Source organism: Tubulanus polymorphus, chromosome 7, assembly GCF_964204645.1.
Source record: "Tubulanus polymorphus chromosome 7, tnTubPoly1.2, whole genome shotgun sequence".
NCBI classification, from domain to species: Eukaryota; Metazoa; Nemertea; class Palaeonemertea; order Tubulaniformes; family Tubulanidae; genus Tubulanus; species Tubulanus polymorphus.
The window spans coordinates 2046230-2062279 of record NC_134031.1 but is presented as its reverse complement, the minus strand read 5'-3'; the positions used below and the strand labels follow the sequence as shown (position 1 = coordinate 2062279).

Here is a 16050-nt window from a genome sequence, read left to right as displayed (position 1 = left end):
ATATTTACAGTTCGCTCTCTGCCTCTGTACCGAACTCTTTACCGATGACGATTCGCGATGCTGGCAATACTTCAACACTCGACGATGTCACCGGGGGCGTCGTGATAGTGGTAGTATCGGCAAGCGAGATGAAACAACCAAGAATTTACATCAGAAAAAAAATGATATACGTCCCATCAAAACATCATAGCAACGAGGGCTCGAACACTGAGCACTTTACATCACACACGCCAACCACTGAGTCAATAGACGTTACTCGCTCGCTAATTATCAGACTTCAATGTTAACCTCGCGTGCCGGCGTTAGCTTCATCGCCGCTTCCTAGCATTTTGTTCATCGAAACAAAATGACACGAAGGTCGATGCGATGATTTCGATCTTTGAGTTGTCATTGATTGCAAAATTCGATGACATTCTCGTATCAACCGGTATCGATTATACGAATATTCAATGCGTTCTTGGTGAACACGAATATCACGAAAACATCTCCTACTAATAATTCTCCAAAAACTTATATTTTTATATTTTTCACTTCTACATGAATGCCCCGCGATTTGAATAATGATAACATCGAAACGTGAAGTTCTCAAATTTAAAAAAAGAAATAAAAAAATGCTTTGGAGCTACATTCTATACCCTAAAGATTTGTCTTTTATCATTCGTTTTTGTGCGGTACCCCCCAAAAAAAGTAAATATTCTCAAAAAAAAAATTCAAAAAAAATGCTCTAGCTGGAGATTCTACATTTTTAAGAAAAAGGTATTTTTATCTTTCTTTTTTTGTAAGTGAGAGCACTCTTTCTCTTTCGCCAAAAAGTCATTCCAAAAACGACTTCTTCGTTTCGACGAACAGTATATTTTTTACGAGCTACTCAAACTAACACACAGCGGATGATACCGTTGCCGCCGAGTGTGAAAATAAACCGGGCTGAAATGCGTGGTTCTTATCGCGGTGAGACATTGTCTTGTTAATGTGTCGGTTTTTATGCGTTTGGACGCGGGCGCGTTCGGTCGGTCGGTCGGTCGCAGGGGAGACGATTTATCCCCTAGTGCTTCATCCACGCCATTAATTAGATCTTAATGTCGTGTGTGTTTAGGAACAAACGAGACATGAGTACAGAACGCGAACAGCAGTCAACGTATCGCGCATCGGGGTATAAAATATACCGATATAGACGCGGAATTGTGGCTATGCGGACGGTGTTGTCAGGTGCAGAACCAGAATAAAATATACGAACCTAGTACAAGTGGGCAGCCGAATATCTCAAAAATACCAATAAACCATTTAATTTTCAACTTTGCGTCCCGTAAAATGTACTTAGTTCTCTATAAAGTTGTGAAAGATCTAGGTGGATACCCCGTGTAGAATTGATAAAACATCTCCGAAAAACTCTCAATAACTATTTACGACCCTTTCTGAAACATCACGAATCTTTTTAATCTGGTCGCAATACGCAATAGCGATTTACGCTGTCCATGTTCGAAAGCTTCTTTTAGGAATTGAGTCATTCGAATGCAAAACGTTTTCAAAGTTTTTTCGATTTGTTTTGGTTTTTTCCATTGTTTTGACATTTTTTGTTTCGACAGGCATCGATATGAAGTTTGTAGATAATACACGTAAATCTATAGGAATCTATGTAAATAAATGAGCGAAGTTTATAGACGTCAGAATTCAGATTAGACACAGTTAACGAGAAGGTCTCAACGAGGTGAATAGAAACGATGCTGATTCAACCTTTTTAAACCGGCGTGCTCCGCACTTCCTCTGACGGATAGATCGATCGGGTCTGACATCTAATCCCCACAGATGTGCTGAAGTATTTTGCAAAGTTACCCATCGGTGATCCACATTTCGAGCGGTTCTAGGCCCCATCAACCGCGTGTTCGAGAGTTGAACCACTCGACGTTAGAAAACGTTCCGCAGCCTACGTCTTCAAATATTTCACAAGGTTCTAACGACGAAACTTATGAAAATTTCAGTTAAATCCACTCAAGTATTTCTCCTCAATTTAGGACGAGTTTGTTCAAGTTTATCTCTTCAAGGTCTGTAGTCTGAATTTTTCACTCGAAAAAAATGTCTGATTCTAGTTGAAGAAACATCAACACTTCTCTGGCTTGTTTCGTGACTGAACGCGTCGCTGCTTCGAAACACGAAACGCGGTTGACGTTTATCACAAAGACTCATTAGAAGTTTATAAGTAACCAAGTTATCGGCATCACGAAGAAAAAATACACAGGCTGAAAGCTGTAATTGAAACGAATTATCTTTGCGTTATCATATAAACGCTGTGTCGAGAAGATCAGTAGCTTACTGCGGTATGTGAGTTGAAATGGCACGTTGAACCACAATCCAGTTCTACAGTTTGTGTTGGAGTTAGTTTATCTTCAAAGATTAACCCTTAGTCGAGTCTTAACACATGAGACCCATAGGACTGGGTCCAGGGCCCGGTTTCACGGTCGTGACTTTAGCCCAAATGTGGTCATAGATCCAGTCTTAAGTTGTTAGATTGACTAATTAAGTTGGTCTTATACCAGTCTTGATACTAAGCCATGACTTTGCAACTGGTCACAGGGAAATATCAAGACTGGATGATTAGTGAATTGTATGGAGCCTTCCTGATAATAACTTCATCTAAAAGCACCCTAGTGATTTGCGGTTCATCTATTGGATGTTAGATATGCAGAAAACGTGCGAATCTAACGAATGACGTCGTTACAATCAGTGACGTCATTCTGGGATTTATCGGGGTGACCCGTTTTGCGTCCGAGACGTTAAAGCGTCGATTTATCTATTCTAACCGAATTGGCAACTAAACGCCGGACGGCGAAATCGGAGCCGAAACGGACAACAACGGTCGGAATGACAATTGGAATTGATCGAGTATTTAGACGGTAAAGACTGAGCGATGAAGAAACAACTAACCCCCCGCAGCGATACAGCTAAACAATCTGAAAGCAGCCGAGATGCAAATAGCGAATACGAAACGAATAGAAGGACAGGACTCGTGGCAGAGCAAAGGAAACCGATATTGATACTAATAAAAAACTTCCGTTATGCGTTGGCTTCAAGTAGCGATCAATGCGATATAAGGCCCCTGAACAGACATCGTTAAATTATCCGATGCGACAGTACGAGTTGATGTATCAATTTTGACGGCTACTCGCGGCACCAGAGATCCCTCTCCCTCTCTCTCTCTCCCTCTCTCTCTATCGCTCTATCTCTCCTCTCTCTTCTCCTCTTATCTCTCTCTCTCCTCTCATCTCTCTCTCTCTCTCCCTCTCTCTCCTCTCTATCCATTATTACTGAAAGCCGCCTCGTCGTGTTAGTTAAACACATCCAACGAGTTATCACTTTCTCCTCGAAATTCGGCGCGTATTTATTTCTTTAAATCCATACAAGTTGCTTTTCTTAGAATTACCAACACAACACGATCCCCACAGACTGTTAAGCTCGAGACAAAATTCTAAACCTTAGTACGGCACGGTGGTCTAGTGGTCATCTCCTAACATTTGCCTTTTTGTGAAAATTTCCTTTTTGAATAAAGAACGTTTTGCTTATAATTTATGATCATGTATATGATATACCAGAGCTCCGGATTGGAAATGAATTCGAGTTAAATTAGTTCATTAGTTCATTTTCAATTATTCAAATCTAACTCACAAACAGTGGAATTGGGACTCTGTTGACAATGTATAGATTGGTATTATAGTAGTGGTATAGCATAATGGTCACTGAGGCAATTTCACCGCAATTCAATTAAGCATTTTCATTGAAAACTCGTTACGACGTGCGATTCTAAAATGGCAGCATATGTCGTTTTCGGAACGAACATGTTCTAACGTTGATGAATGCATAAATTCGAGTCCGCCGGGAATGTCTGAACTTCTACAATACATCATCAATTTACGCCGGGAATAGCGCGTCGCCGCCTCCGTCATAGATACGCCCGATAGACGGCGCCAATCGACAAACGATTATGTGGAACAACGATATACGATCTAATCCAGTCGCAAGCAAATAGCGCGTGATAATTAATGCATCGCCCGCAAATAAACATTGCTGATTCGGGCGAGAATGAAAAAAAAAACACAAGAGACTCAATCTTGACCAAATTGACGTAATAAATTCTCGGTATGGAGTTCAAATAGTTAATTAAGAACAAATAGTTTTATTTCTATATCGTGATGTATTTCATAATCCGTCAAACGTTTCCGGGTTTACAAAGATATATATCCCTTCTCTAGACAAATCTAGAATCATACAAAGCTGCAGTGAACTGGGAAATATTGTTTTGAGTAATTCACTGATTGTACTTATAATGGCGAACTGGTTACATAACATAAAATAGCAACAGGGCTATATAAAAACAATCACAATGAATGAAGATCCATTTTGAAACTATTGTAAGTTCAAAGTTGGCCTTTCTTATTCAATGAACAAAGCTTCTCATTTTACGATCTAAGTCAAAGTTGGCAAATCTGTTTACATCGAGTCGACGTTACATGAGAATGCGACATTTGATTTTTTCATTCGGCCCGAATCAGCCGTTATAGGAATGCCTACATAATCTAGGTATATTTCGCGCATACCGAATTGATTTTAAACTATAGCATCGACTACAGCGTTCAAAACGGTTAGTCGTACACACAAAATATCATAGAAAAAAGACACGGGCTTCATCTTAACCATCTGTTAACCAATAAATAATTAAATCACCTATACATTGTATACAGTATTTTGATCGCCGAATGAATATGAATGAGCGTATATTTCATAGCGCTAATTAAACCGTGTAAAAACCATTCGGAATATCTATACCGATTGAACATTCATTCTGAACTCATTACAATTCAGTGTAATATCGGAGTTCTCTAGGGACCGCGGTATACAGCTCGGTGTTACGGATTACAATGTGTGCTGTGTTATGAAATGAAATAATTTTCATCCGACGAAGTTAAATCTATATAAACTATGCAGTTTGCAACGGACCGGTCCCAGAATCAATTACAAGATCACGGTCGTCATATTCAGCAGCAACTTAGATTTAAGATCCGCCTAAGACTATCTTATAGTTGTATGGTCAATCTACGAAGTTAAGACCACTGCCTTATGGTTTATGACCAATTTTCGACTTTGCAGTCACTACTGTAAAACTCGGCCCACATGCACCTATTTCATAATTCAGTTTGGTCCTCGATCGATACCGATCTAAATAATCTTCATTTCGATGTTCACTTTCTGAAAATTAGTTTTTGGATTTTTTTCATTAGAAGTATTTACACGAACAAAATGAAAAGCCTGACGCCTTACGCAGGCGGAGTGCACAAACGACACATTTTGAAAAATAATTTTTGCATATTGGAAAACTAGAGATTCATACGGTTGGTTTAAATGTTGCTAGAAATGTAAAAATCCATCTATGTACAAATTGATAATATGATAAAACACGCATGAGTTTTTAAAAAGGAAGAAAAAATGACCGAACAATATGGGACATAATTACCCTGACAAAATGGCGGCGAGCAACTGTAAAATGGTTTATTTATACGCGTTTTGCTGTTGCCCAGGCCTGAGAGCTGAAACAAAAAAAAAACATCACTTTTGCGACGGATAGACTGATTTATTCTCTGCGCGTTGAGTATAATAAACGATACCGCAATTAATGATATCTTACATTTATAATTCTAACATTTTCGAGATTAATCTGAATCTCATCATCATCATCACAGATACGGTAAATGAATACGTCGACAATAATCAGTTAGAATCAACCTATCATCAATTATGGGATTGTTCGTTATCACCAAAACACACAATACGATGTGACTGTTTATCTTTTTCCATTTGAAACGTGTTTTTCGATTGATGCGCGCATCCGGCTGAAAATGGTTTTTGAGTTTGTGCGGGTTTTTTTCTGACGCGGACAAACAGGAGTGTGATATAGTGCTAAGCGCTCGAATAACTAAGCATCAAAATGACGGTGTTGGCAACTGGATTGTGTTAGTGAGGTTTAGTGGAATGTTATTTGCAATAATTACTCGTTTTGCTGTTGTCGGTCGCTGGCTCGTTACTCGTTACTCTAGAGACGCAATAATCGCTCAAGTAATAAAGTATTAAACATGAAGTCCCGAGGGTTCGCGCTCGCGCAGACTGCCGCCGAACACAGTAACCCAAAATCGCCCTAACACGAGTTAGCGGCCGCGATCGATTCGGCCTGTTTGGTTGGTCGATTGTTCGTTGCATGGCACGTTTAGCTAACACCAAAAGAACCTTAGTGTCTGATGTACCACATTGGGGTTACACTTGGATCGTAGAGCGACGGAGAACCACTGCCAGGACTGGTTGAAGTTTAGCAGACACATCTACAGTGCGCTATCTCAGTAACGTCGAGAAACATTACGTCCAACTCTAATCAAATTTCAAACTTTCAACTACTGGATCCAAAGAGCTCAGGAGCTGTTGGACGAATGATACGTGTTATTTAATTGACGTGACTCCAGCACCAAGTGCTGGATCCGGAGAGATCGAATTGGATCGAGGGTCAAAGTTGAGCCCTTGACTGCAAAAATCCTGACGTGTTCCTCCTAACAGCACTAATGGGGTAACAAAGATTTGCTAAATGCAGTGTTTATAGGCGAATTAACTCTAAAACCACCACAAGTACAAGCCATGTATATGAAACGACTAAGAATTTAAGAACATTATTTACATAAACGTTCGGCTAGTATCTGACTATCGGGTTTTCTAGGCATTCATTCCATCACTCTCGCATACATGAATACATGTTATAGATAGACTATTTACGTGTGTTTGAGTAATTGAGTAAGTAACCGTGGCGTTGATGGCGATAGTTGCTTTTTCAATCATCGCGTTGAAAATAGTCGGCGACATTTCTGTTTGTCGTTCCGTCGTTTTTGAAGAGTCTACAAATATTGGTAGAATACTTCATTACCGACTAAATTTCGATGTTTAAAGTGTTCGGCGCCTCTATACGAGTCTCTATACCGTGTAACAGTTCGGCGCCTCTACGCGTCTATGTAGTGTATAATTGTATGCATGGTGTGCGTGCGGTGTTTGTGACATTTCGCAAAAAACCCGCAATCGAAATATTTACCGTTCGTGCATCGTCATATTGTCTCTTCATATCTCTCAGTGTCACTTCTCCCGCTTCCTCCTGCTCTCTAAACTCCCTCCTCTCGCGTACATCATTCTTTATCTGTCGCTCCCTCTCCCTCGCACGTTGCTCCCTAACTCCCTAGTCTCCCCTATGACATACTCATCCCTCTTCGTCGCTCCTCAGCTCCCTCATCGCTCCTATACCCGACGCCCTCTCCCCTTCACAGCTCCCTCGTTGCTCCCTTTCCCCATACGCCCTCTCCAATACATCCTCTTCGATACTCTTCATTTTGCTCGGGGTCCCTCCCTTCACCTCGCCATCTGTCACGTCCTCCCTCTCTTTTCTCCCCCATCTTCCGAGGCATTCAATCTTTTTTCTTCATCACTTTCTTCCCTCGCCTTATCCCCACTCTTAAGTCACCTGTCTACCTCTCCTCGCCGCCACTCTCTCCCACACGTTCTCGGTTTTCGGTTCTTTTTTTTCGTCCCTCTTTTACTCACTACCCTCGCCTCACTTCCTCTCCCAATCCTCTACTCTCTATCTATCTATCTGTCTCACTCTCTACTGAGATGTATCTATCTCGCGTTCGGTGACAATCGAGCCTGCTCAACTGTGAAAAAAACATTCAAACTGCGATCAAGCGATTAAATCCTTGACGACATCGAAAACAGTCAACAATCGAACATCAGTAGCAGGAACGATTTCTTATCGCTTTGATGATACGATGTTCTACTTTTTTCCTTTTCGCGCGCGAATGAAATGGAGATGTAATTGCTACAATTGAAAGTTTATCGACAAGAATTTTCTGTTCGTTTGCTCGGAACAAATCAAGTCGAATTTCGTTCATTAGACGGGGTTATAATTCAGAATTTTCATCATTCATCTTTGTTAATATATTCCATTAGGTATTTGTATATAAGTTTATGTTTATTTGACGTAAAATTCATCAGAAAATTTACATCGCACTCCATAAGAGTTGAGAATTGCACTGCATATGTGGTTGAGAAAAAAATCACAATATGGAGGAAAAAATATAGGAAAGTTGACGTTTTAATTTACATAACAGTTTGAAAGTGGCGGAAAGAATTGAGTCTTGACGTCACTACTCTCTTAGTTGCGAAAATGTCTCGTAGAATTGAGTCTAGACGTCACACTCTTTAACTTTTAAAAATGGCCGATATATCTGTTTCGGAACGACATAGATAGTCGCTTGTCTATGGCAACCAATACGTTGTATATCATGTGTTCAGGTTTTACAGAATTTACCCAGCTCTCGTCTAACTCAGGTCTTCTATCGACTGGCGTCGTTTCTTGTGTAAATACCGAAATATTATTTGATTTGCAATCAAAAACATATGTGTCATAATTACCATATACAAGCGATATGCAAATCGCACTCCACACGAAGTGCACCCGGTACTTGGTTCGAAACAGGATTTTTTCTACATTGTTTTACAATTTTCTGTTAAATATTCGACTGCGCAAATACACAGCCCTCTGATAAACTGTGGAGCGAGTTGAATTATCGAAACAAACAAAAACTAGGATAGCGGAATAACTACTTATCACGTGGTATGCAACCAAATAAGCTAGCAATGAGCAACCGCAACACCGGCTATCCCACTAGATGGCGTGACGAGCACTCAGTCTAACGTAACTGATTTTTAGGCTCCCGTATCCATATATCATCACACTGCAGGACTTACCAGATATACAATAAATTAATCACGCTACTCGGATATCGGTATATTTTTCATAAATAATTGATTAATTCAAGTAAAAGTTCATTCACTTTTAATTGAAATGTAAAAGAAATCGAACGCGGAAGACCGAGTAACTACTAGCGACCCTGGCGGATCCTCGACTGCCATAAGCGGAATCCTCGATTGCCACAGGAGGTCATAGGTTCCCCCATTTAAAAAGCCTCGTCGTTTTTGTATAACAAAATTTACAAAAATCGGTCACACCGTATTTGTAAACTGTTTGCCAGATTAGTACAGCCGTATGTTATATTACACTGAGGTTCTGCCAAATGATGGTCCGATAACATATGTTTTCATACTGCAAATATAACGTACGTGTATACATGTAAATATACCTCTAATGATATCTATCTATCATAACACGTGATTTTTAATTGATATATTTTTAGGAATAAACGAAACAGCTGCTCAACGTGGTTTGTACACACTATGCGGAGGGTTTAATACGACTATTCTAACGTCGCCGAACAGAGAGTTTTGTATATACGACTTTAGTTGGTTGGGCCGTAAGTATGGTACCCTTAAAAAATCTCCTCGGGATTCGAAGCTGATAGCTTCCTGAAATGATTTCGATCAAAAATTAATAGCGTTTTGCCCTGCCATGGGATAATCTTTTACCGTGTCAGAAAAGTTCACTTTACTTTTACGAAACAAAAGACATTAATGTTTTATCAATGATTGATGATAACTCAATTCACGCATTATGTCTGCATTTTGTGCCAAAAAGAGTATTTTGTAATTGAATCTGAACTTGGTTTTCAAGCTACTTGTTGCCGCCATTCACTGAATTTCGACGACTGTAAGACTGAATCGAGGGTTTGTTTTCAAATGATATTGATAATCGTATTTAATGTGCGCTTTGTCATTCCGCCGTCAGATGGCGTATGAGTAAGTATTCCGACGGCGCGACTGTCTACAGAAGATAAATTATGCCAACGGATGCCCTAGCGACTGGTACTGGAGCATGCAACTAGGTAAATGAAACACTTAATATGGCAAGGACGGGACAAGGCCATTCCAGCGATATCTACGACGAAGTTCGAAAACGGCACCACGTGTGTGTCGAGGCTTACATCTCCACACATCAGGTCACTATTTCTATCAAGTAAAACCAAATTCATCCCAAAAATGAATTTCTCTGTTAAATAGATCTTAAAGGATTGAGAAATCCGTTATGGGTGTTATGTCTTAAGAAACTAGGTCACGGGGCCCAGTTACAGGATTAGTTACTTCATGTTTTCGATGAGGACAACAATTAGAACTTTATTGATGTAAGCTTAAACTTTTTCGTGAAACTGAACCCAGACCATCCAATTCCGCGCTTTCTTCTAGTTCAATTCGACTCTGTAGCTGAAGTTCATTTGCAAATACCTGTTTGCATTATGTCGTAGAGTCTTTTTTTAACTCGGAGGTGCGGCACTACCAAAATTACATCTGACAAGCCTTTATTAGTTTACTAGAGCTAAAAGCCTCGTCGGGCAGTTAGGTTAAAACCAACTAAATGTATACACATTATACGCTTCCCCGTAAGCGCTCTGAGTTCGTGTAATTCCTAAAAAGGTTTCCAGAACGACGGTTGAAATGTAAAATGAATTGACCGATGTCGGCGCTAATGACGTCAAGTTGCCAGATCACGGACTCGGCGCGTATGAATGTCTATTCGGATGGATCTATTTAACTGGTTGTTTACGTGACGACGATCAGGATCAGACGGCTATCGACGTGCGCGCGCAGCCGTTCTGTCTCATCTCGCCGCAGACGAAAGTGAAGACGATACCGTATAGTGAATTGTTCAAGAATCGCGACGTTGAGAGTTTTGTAAGTCTTCTCGAACTGGTAGCTATTAATACGATACTCGCCTGCCAGAGGTTGCAGCTCACCTTCATCCACACTAAAAAATCGGGTGTCGAGACAACGGTGAAATATACGACATACCCTCGATACTGGAAAAAACTAATCATTCTTATTTAGACCACGGCTAGGTTTTAGGGTAACGAATATATTCCCTGGCTGTGTGTTTATTCTGCCAATTGGAGGCGCCGAAGCATTACTATTTTAAAACAACAGACCGCACTTTGATGATACGAGGTATTTGATTGGCTAGCGATAAGCGCGGATGCCAAAAGGTAGCCATGTAAAGTCACTTTAAATGTCCCGAAATGAATTTCGAAAAATTTCTGAAAAATTTAGATTATGCGAGTTTCCGAAGGGGCCATTTACGAAGTCATGACTGACGTAAGTCTGAAAATAGTGTTAAATCCTAAGATTGGTCTTAAGTTGTCAGATTTGCTAGAGAGCCAAGCTATGACTGCGCAACTGCCCCTGATTTCAAACAGTTCGATTATTTATTTGTCAAACTGACGGTGTTGTGTCGGAGCGCTGACATTTTCAGCGATTTTTATCGGCGCATTTCTCGCCGCTCACGGCTATTTTCTCGGTCTGTCATCTGTCATCTTTAACCGGCGCGAAATAAACAGAAAACGTCACGACTGACGAAAGCGCGGCTGCGGCGGCTGCGTCTCTCGATGTCGCTAACTACGTACTGATAACACCGTCGGTTGCGGTGCGTTCTGCTGAGAAATCCTGGTCGCAGCTGTCTCCGTTGTAAACAGCAATATCGAGACGACCATATGCGCTTTGTGCAGGACGAATAGTGCTAATATAATTATACCTATATTCTAACTTATAACCGACGAAGCGAACGCTTTGTCTTATCGTCATGTGAATGTGGCTGTTACGTGCGAGTTGTAAACGGTATAGTAGCGCGGTCGCAGCACGGTTGTTGATTTCGTGCACTCTATCGGCTGTTCTATGCCTCCTGTACGGATTCAATAATTAATCGGGCAAAATTGGATTTGTAACCTGGCCAACAATATCATAAATAAACGGCGACGGCAAGGGACGAGCAGAGAACGATAACGGCGAGTAGACTCTGGAGATACAGTACTTTACCTGTGAACGTTAGCGGTAGCGAAGCGAGCGCGCGCTCGAGGTGCCGTCGTTTAATTACGAACACACTGCCAGCGGAAGGAGGTTTTTACCTACCACACGACTGCATTAAAAACAGGTAACAATTTATATATTTCAGTAATCGTTATAATTTATTCTAAGTAATTGTACATTGCGTACAATATTTATAAGTCATAATAGAATTTTATGTTGGATTAAGATCGATTGAGGGGGCCAGGTGCAAGTCAGTAGCTGTACTTAATCGTCAAGTCGCTGGACCCCGTGTATAATGCATGGCCAGCCGCATATCAATTGATATATAGCAAGAGAAAATGATGTGTACTTAAATTGAACTGTTTACATGGATAACGCGTTTCAATTGACAATTAGATATATTTTAGTGATAATGAAACATAGTAAGCCAAAGCCTATAGAAAAACGATGTTAATGCCATTCGTTTATTCTGACCTGCCTTAAAGATTTAGAGTCGTATATATAGTCGATTACTAGACTTCAACACAATCCAAAAGCCGTTTCCGCAGTTTGACTTCGAATCTAGAATTAGTTATTTGCATATGAACTAATTTTGAGTGAACTCTTCACAATTTTGCTTATGGGTTAAACACGAAGTCTAAACCTTGAAATTTATGCTGATTTTCCCGATTAAAATGCAACGATAACGAAATGCGATTCGCTATTAGCATCATTGATCGTTCTTTGAATGTAATAGGAGATGGCAAAATATTCATCCCTATATATGCATATCATTTACATGTGATTATGAATGTAAATTCAAGCGCGATTTAAACGTCAAACAGATAGCGATAAAGACTTGTTGTTCTAGTGTGCGTGGTGTGGAATTTTGAATTATTTCACCTGTTTCAGGTACAATGTGTCGCCGAGCTGTAATCCAACCAGTATCGGGTCATTCCGCTGACTGAAGAGACCGATTTCTAGATTCAGCGAGCGTCCTATTACGCGTATGCGACATATGTATTGCGATATTCTGCTCAGAATCCCGTGTACCGCAACCACGGCACTTTCGATTTCGAATTGATCTATAGCAAATATTAATCAACAGCTTGCCGTTTAATGACGTTTTTCTGCTGGAATTCCACGTATCGCTGGACAGGTCGTAGCAGCGTCAGGATGTAAGTAGGATTCGATTTTCCAAAAGGCGTAACTGACCGTTGAAAGTAAAGCTCGACAAATCGAAGAATCGAAAAACAGCTTTTAGTAGCGAAAGCGCTTTATACCGACAAGTGCTGACTGACACAGAGATCGACGGATTTACGGTAAGATTCACCGAGAAGATTTCTTTCGCAAAAAAAAAGACACGAGCAGCTACCCGATGCTCAATTATAGCAACGGTATTAGCTTTCTGATTCGCTCTCGCTAATGGAACGTCGGCGCTCAGAGAAAAACAACGAAGTCATCGCAACGAATCTCTACGTTCTTGTACGTTGAACGCAGACAGACGATTCGCCAACGACGAACAACCGTCATTAGCGGCAATTAGAATGTAGAAAAAAAAATAACAACAAGAATAGGAAAACCGAAATGCGAAACGCGCTCGGAAACTAGGGAACGCGACAGTCAAGTGAAAACAAGCGATGTTTTGTGAAAAGCCCCTGAAATATTGATTCTTTGCTCAAATACGAAGCGCTGTTTCATTCGTGTGAACGTGGTCTGAACGAAAACAGGATTTACGTGTACTGTCTATATCTATAGCGAGTTTCGGCGATTTCGACCCGTCATTCTCCGACTGAAGTCTAGATATATTATCAACGTCGTAATTATTACTTCAATTATTAGTATGTAATTAATTCTAATTGATATTGTCGTAAGCTAAAGCGACTAGAAGATACCGAGTTGGAAATGTATCGGGATCTCCATCCGGTGCCCAACCAGACGACGTATGATATAAAACGGTAATTTCCTGTCGGAACGCTCGCGCGCAATTCGGTCATACACTCCGTGTAGAATATCCATCGACGCACACGAAACACAACAGGCGATTCGTTTGATAGACCAGATATAAATAAGGCGATCGTCGTCGCGTTGGAGAGGGCAGGGGATAGCGATAACTTCTTTTTCGCCGAATCGCTGCTGTGTCGTATTCTGACAATCGTCGGGAGAGAGAGAGAACGAGTGAGAGAGAGAGAGGAGAGAGAGAGAGTGCGGACCTAACGAACGAACGGAAAATTACTGGATGAGACCGTCGCGTGAAATATATACTAGCAGACAAAATCCATCGCTAAGAAAACTGCGCGTCTCAGTCTCCGTCGTATGAGGCAATATATATCGAACCCGATAACGGCGAGGATATCTGAACCACGAGATAATTGCTTGGCGGTGAAATCGTTTTTCTGAACGACTATGGTCAAACGACCGCTTCAGAATGTTCCGGCGCGGATTAGATACAGATAACGAAACAGGGAATATGGTTTCGCGCGTCGTAGAAAGCACAGCAAAAACAACACGAAATACAGGATCGGTAGATACCAAAGAATTCCAGCGACGCATGATTTACGTGTAATAAAAAAAAAGACGTCAGAAATGAAGATGTCTAATGTGAAAAACTTTTTGAAATTTAAAACTTACGACAATACGGTCGATAAGAAATTCACAGAACAGCAATACACGCGCGAATCACACGTGTATAAACCGTTCAGATTGGTCGGACTATTTAGTACGTTGACTGCTATAGCTCTGGGTACTGTTTCAATTTGCAGCAATTACTGGATTCACTATTTAGGTAAGTTCATCGTTGAAATTGATAATCTGTATAACGCGAGTATTAATCTGTTGCCTACAGCCTCCATCCAGACATTCAACACTAGTTGTCCGCGAAGTCTTGATCGATGATCGCTTTTTGAAAGAGTGCTGATAATATCTGGTGTTTGTAGTTCTTTTTTTTTAATGGAAAATGTCTCAGGTGAAGTTCTGATGAAGCTATACGATCACTTTTTGAAAGTGTGCTGATAAAACGTCTGTCTGGTGTTTGTAGATCAATGACAATTGACAATGTCTCAGGTGATGTGCTGAACACAGGCAAAGCGTCGATGATCAGTTTTTGAAAGTTTTCTGATAAAATGTCCAATTTCTGGTGTTTGAATTTTCAATTAAAAATGTTTCAGGCGAAGTCCCGATCACACGTTTAAGTGTTGATGATTATGAGTTCGAAATCAGACTAAATCGATGGGTGGTTCTGGCTGCAGATTCATACCTGCTGAACAGGTTATCTTGATAAAATGTCACTCTATTTTCAGGAAAGAAATTAATATCTCTCGATTAATGGACTTTTACTTAAACAGCATGCCTCATCAGATGGTATGGGGATGGGGTGATCCTAATGGCTTTACTGGTCGAGTCGGTTTACCGACTCCACTTTATTCCAAGAATCATATTCAGATTATGTCGGTATCTGTTATACCCAGCATCAGGTTGTCGGCTCTATTTTAGCATATACAGACTGAACCGTGTAATAATGCGTTAACATTTGTGTGTTACTCGACGAATATTAATCGTCGTTTTTATTTCACATCCATCACACACGAAAATGAATCGGCATCATACACACTGCGACGGCACACAGTGTGCGGCGGCGGTGGCGTCGGCGCACACTGCGTCGCCTTAATAACCAGATTGAAATATTACATATCCACCATGCGTCGCGTCTGACTGCGCCGGATAGGAATAAACACCGCTGACGAGATTCCATCTGTTGACGTCGCGGATGTTGATAGATTTATTTCGTTAATCGTAGATAATACCAACTTAATGTAATATACACCCACAATTGACTGCCATAGCGGCCATCTTGACATACGCCATATTATGCGATTGTTACGAAGAGGAATGCGCGGGGTATATTGTCGGTGATCTGAAATATTAAGCGATTTATATGGCGGATTCCAGTAGTTTTTACATCCCCGTTTCACGCTGATATTATATGTTTGTTCAGTTTACAAGCTCCGGCGGCCAATGTGGTTTTTGCTGCGATTTTCATCGGCACGGATCACACATGTTTGCCCTCTAATATGATGACGCGAATCACATGACTGATCCCATATTTTAGTGAAGTGGATTTGCATAAACGTCAGCCGTATTTTCCACATATGTCATAGAGTCACTGAGGATCTATTGCGACTTTATTCCACGAATCATTTTCAAAACTAAACAAATGTTCGTAACGTCACTACTCTTTATAGGTTTTCTTCC

The 16050-nt window shown here is 40.7% G+C and overlaps 1 protein-coding gene across 2 annotated transcripts in view; it reads left to right on the top strand.

Moving 5' to 3' along the window:
- The window catches only part of LOC141908815 (uncharacterized), a 40109-nt gene that overhangs the window by 11477 nt on the left and 12582 nt on the right, over positions 1-16050 (top strand). For both annotated transcript variants that reach the window (XM_074799027.1, XM_074799028.1), the window contains one exon: positions 9267-9383. In XM_074799027.1, coding sequence (XP_074655128.1) covers positions 9267-9383 — 117 coding nt within the window. The remainder of the gene's footprint in view (positions 1-9266; positions 9384-16050) is intronic.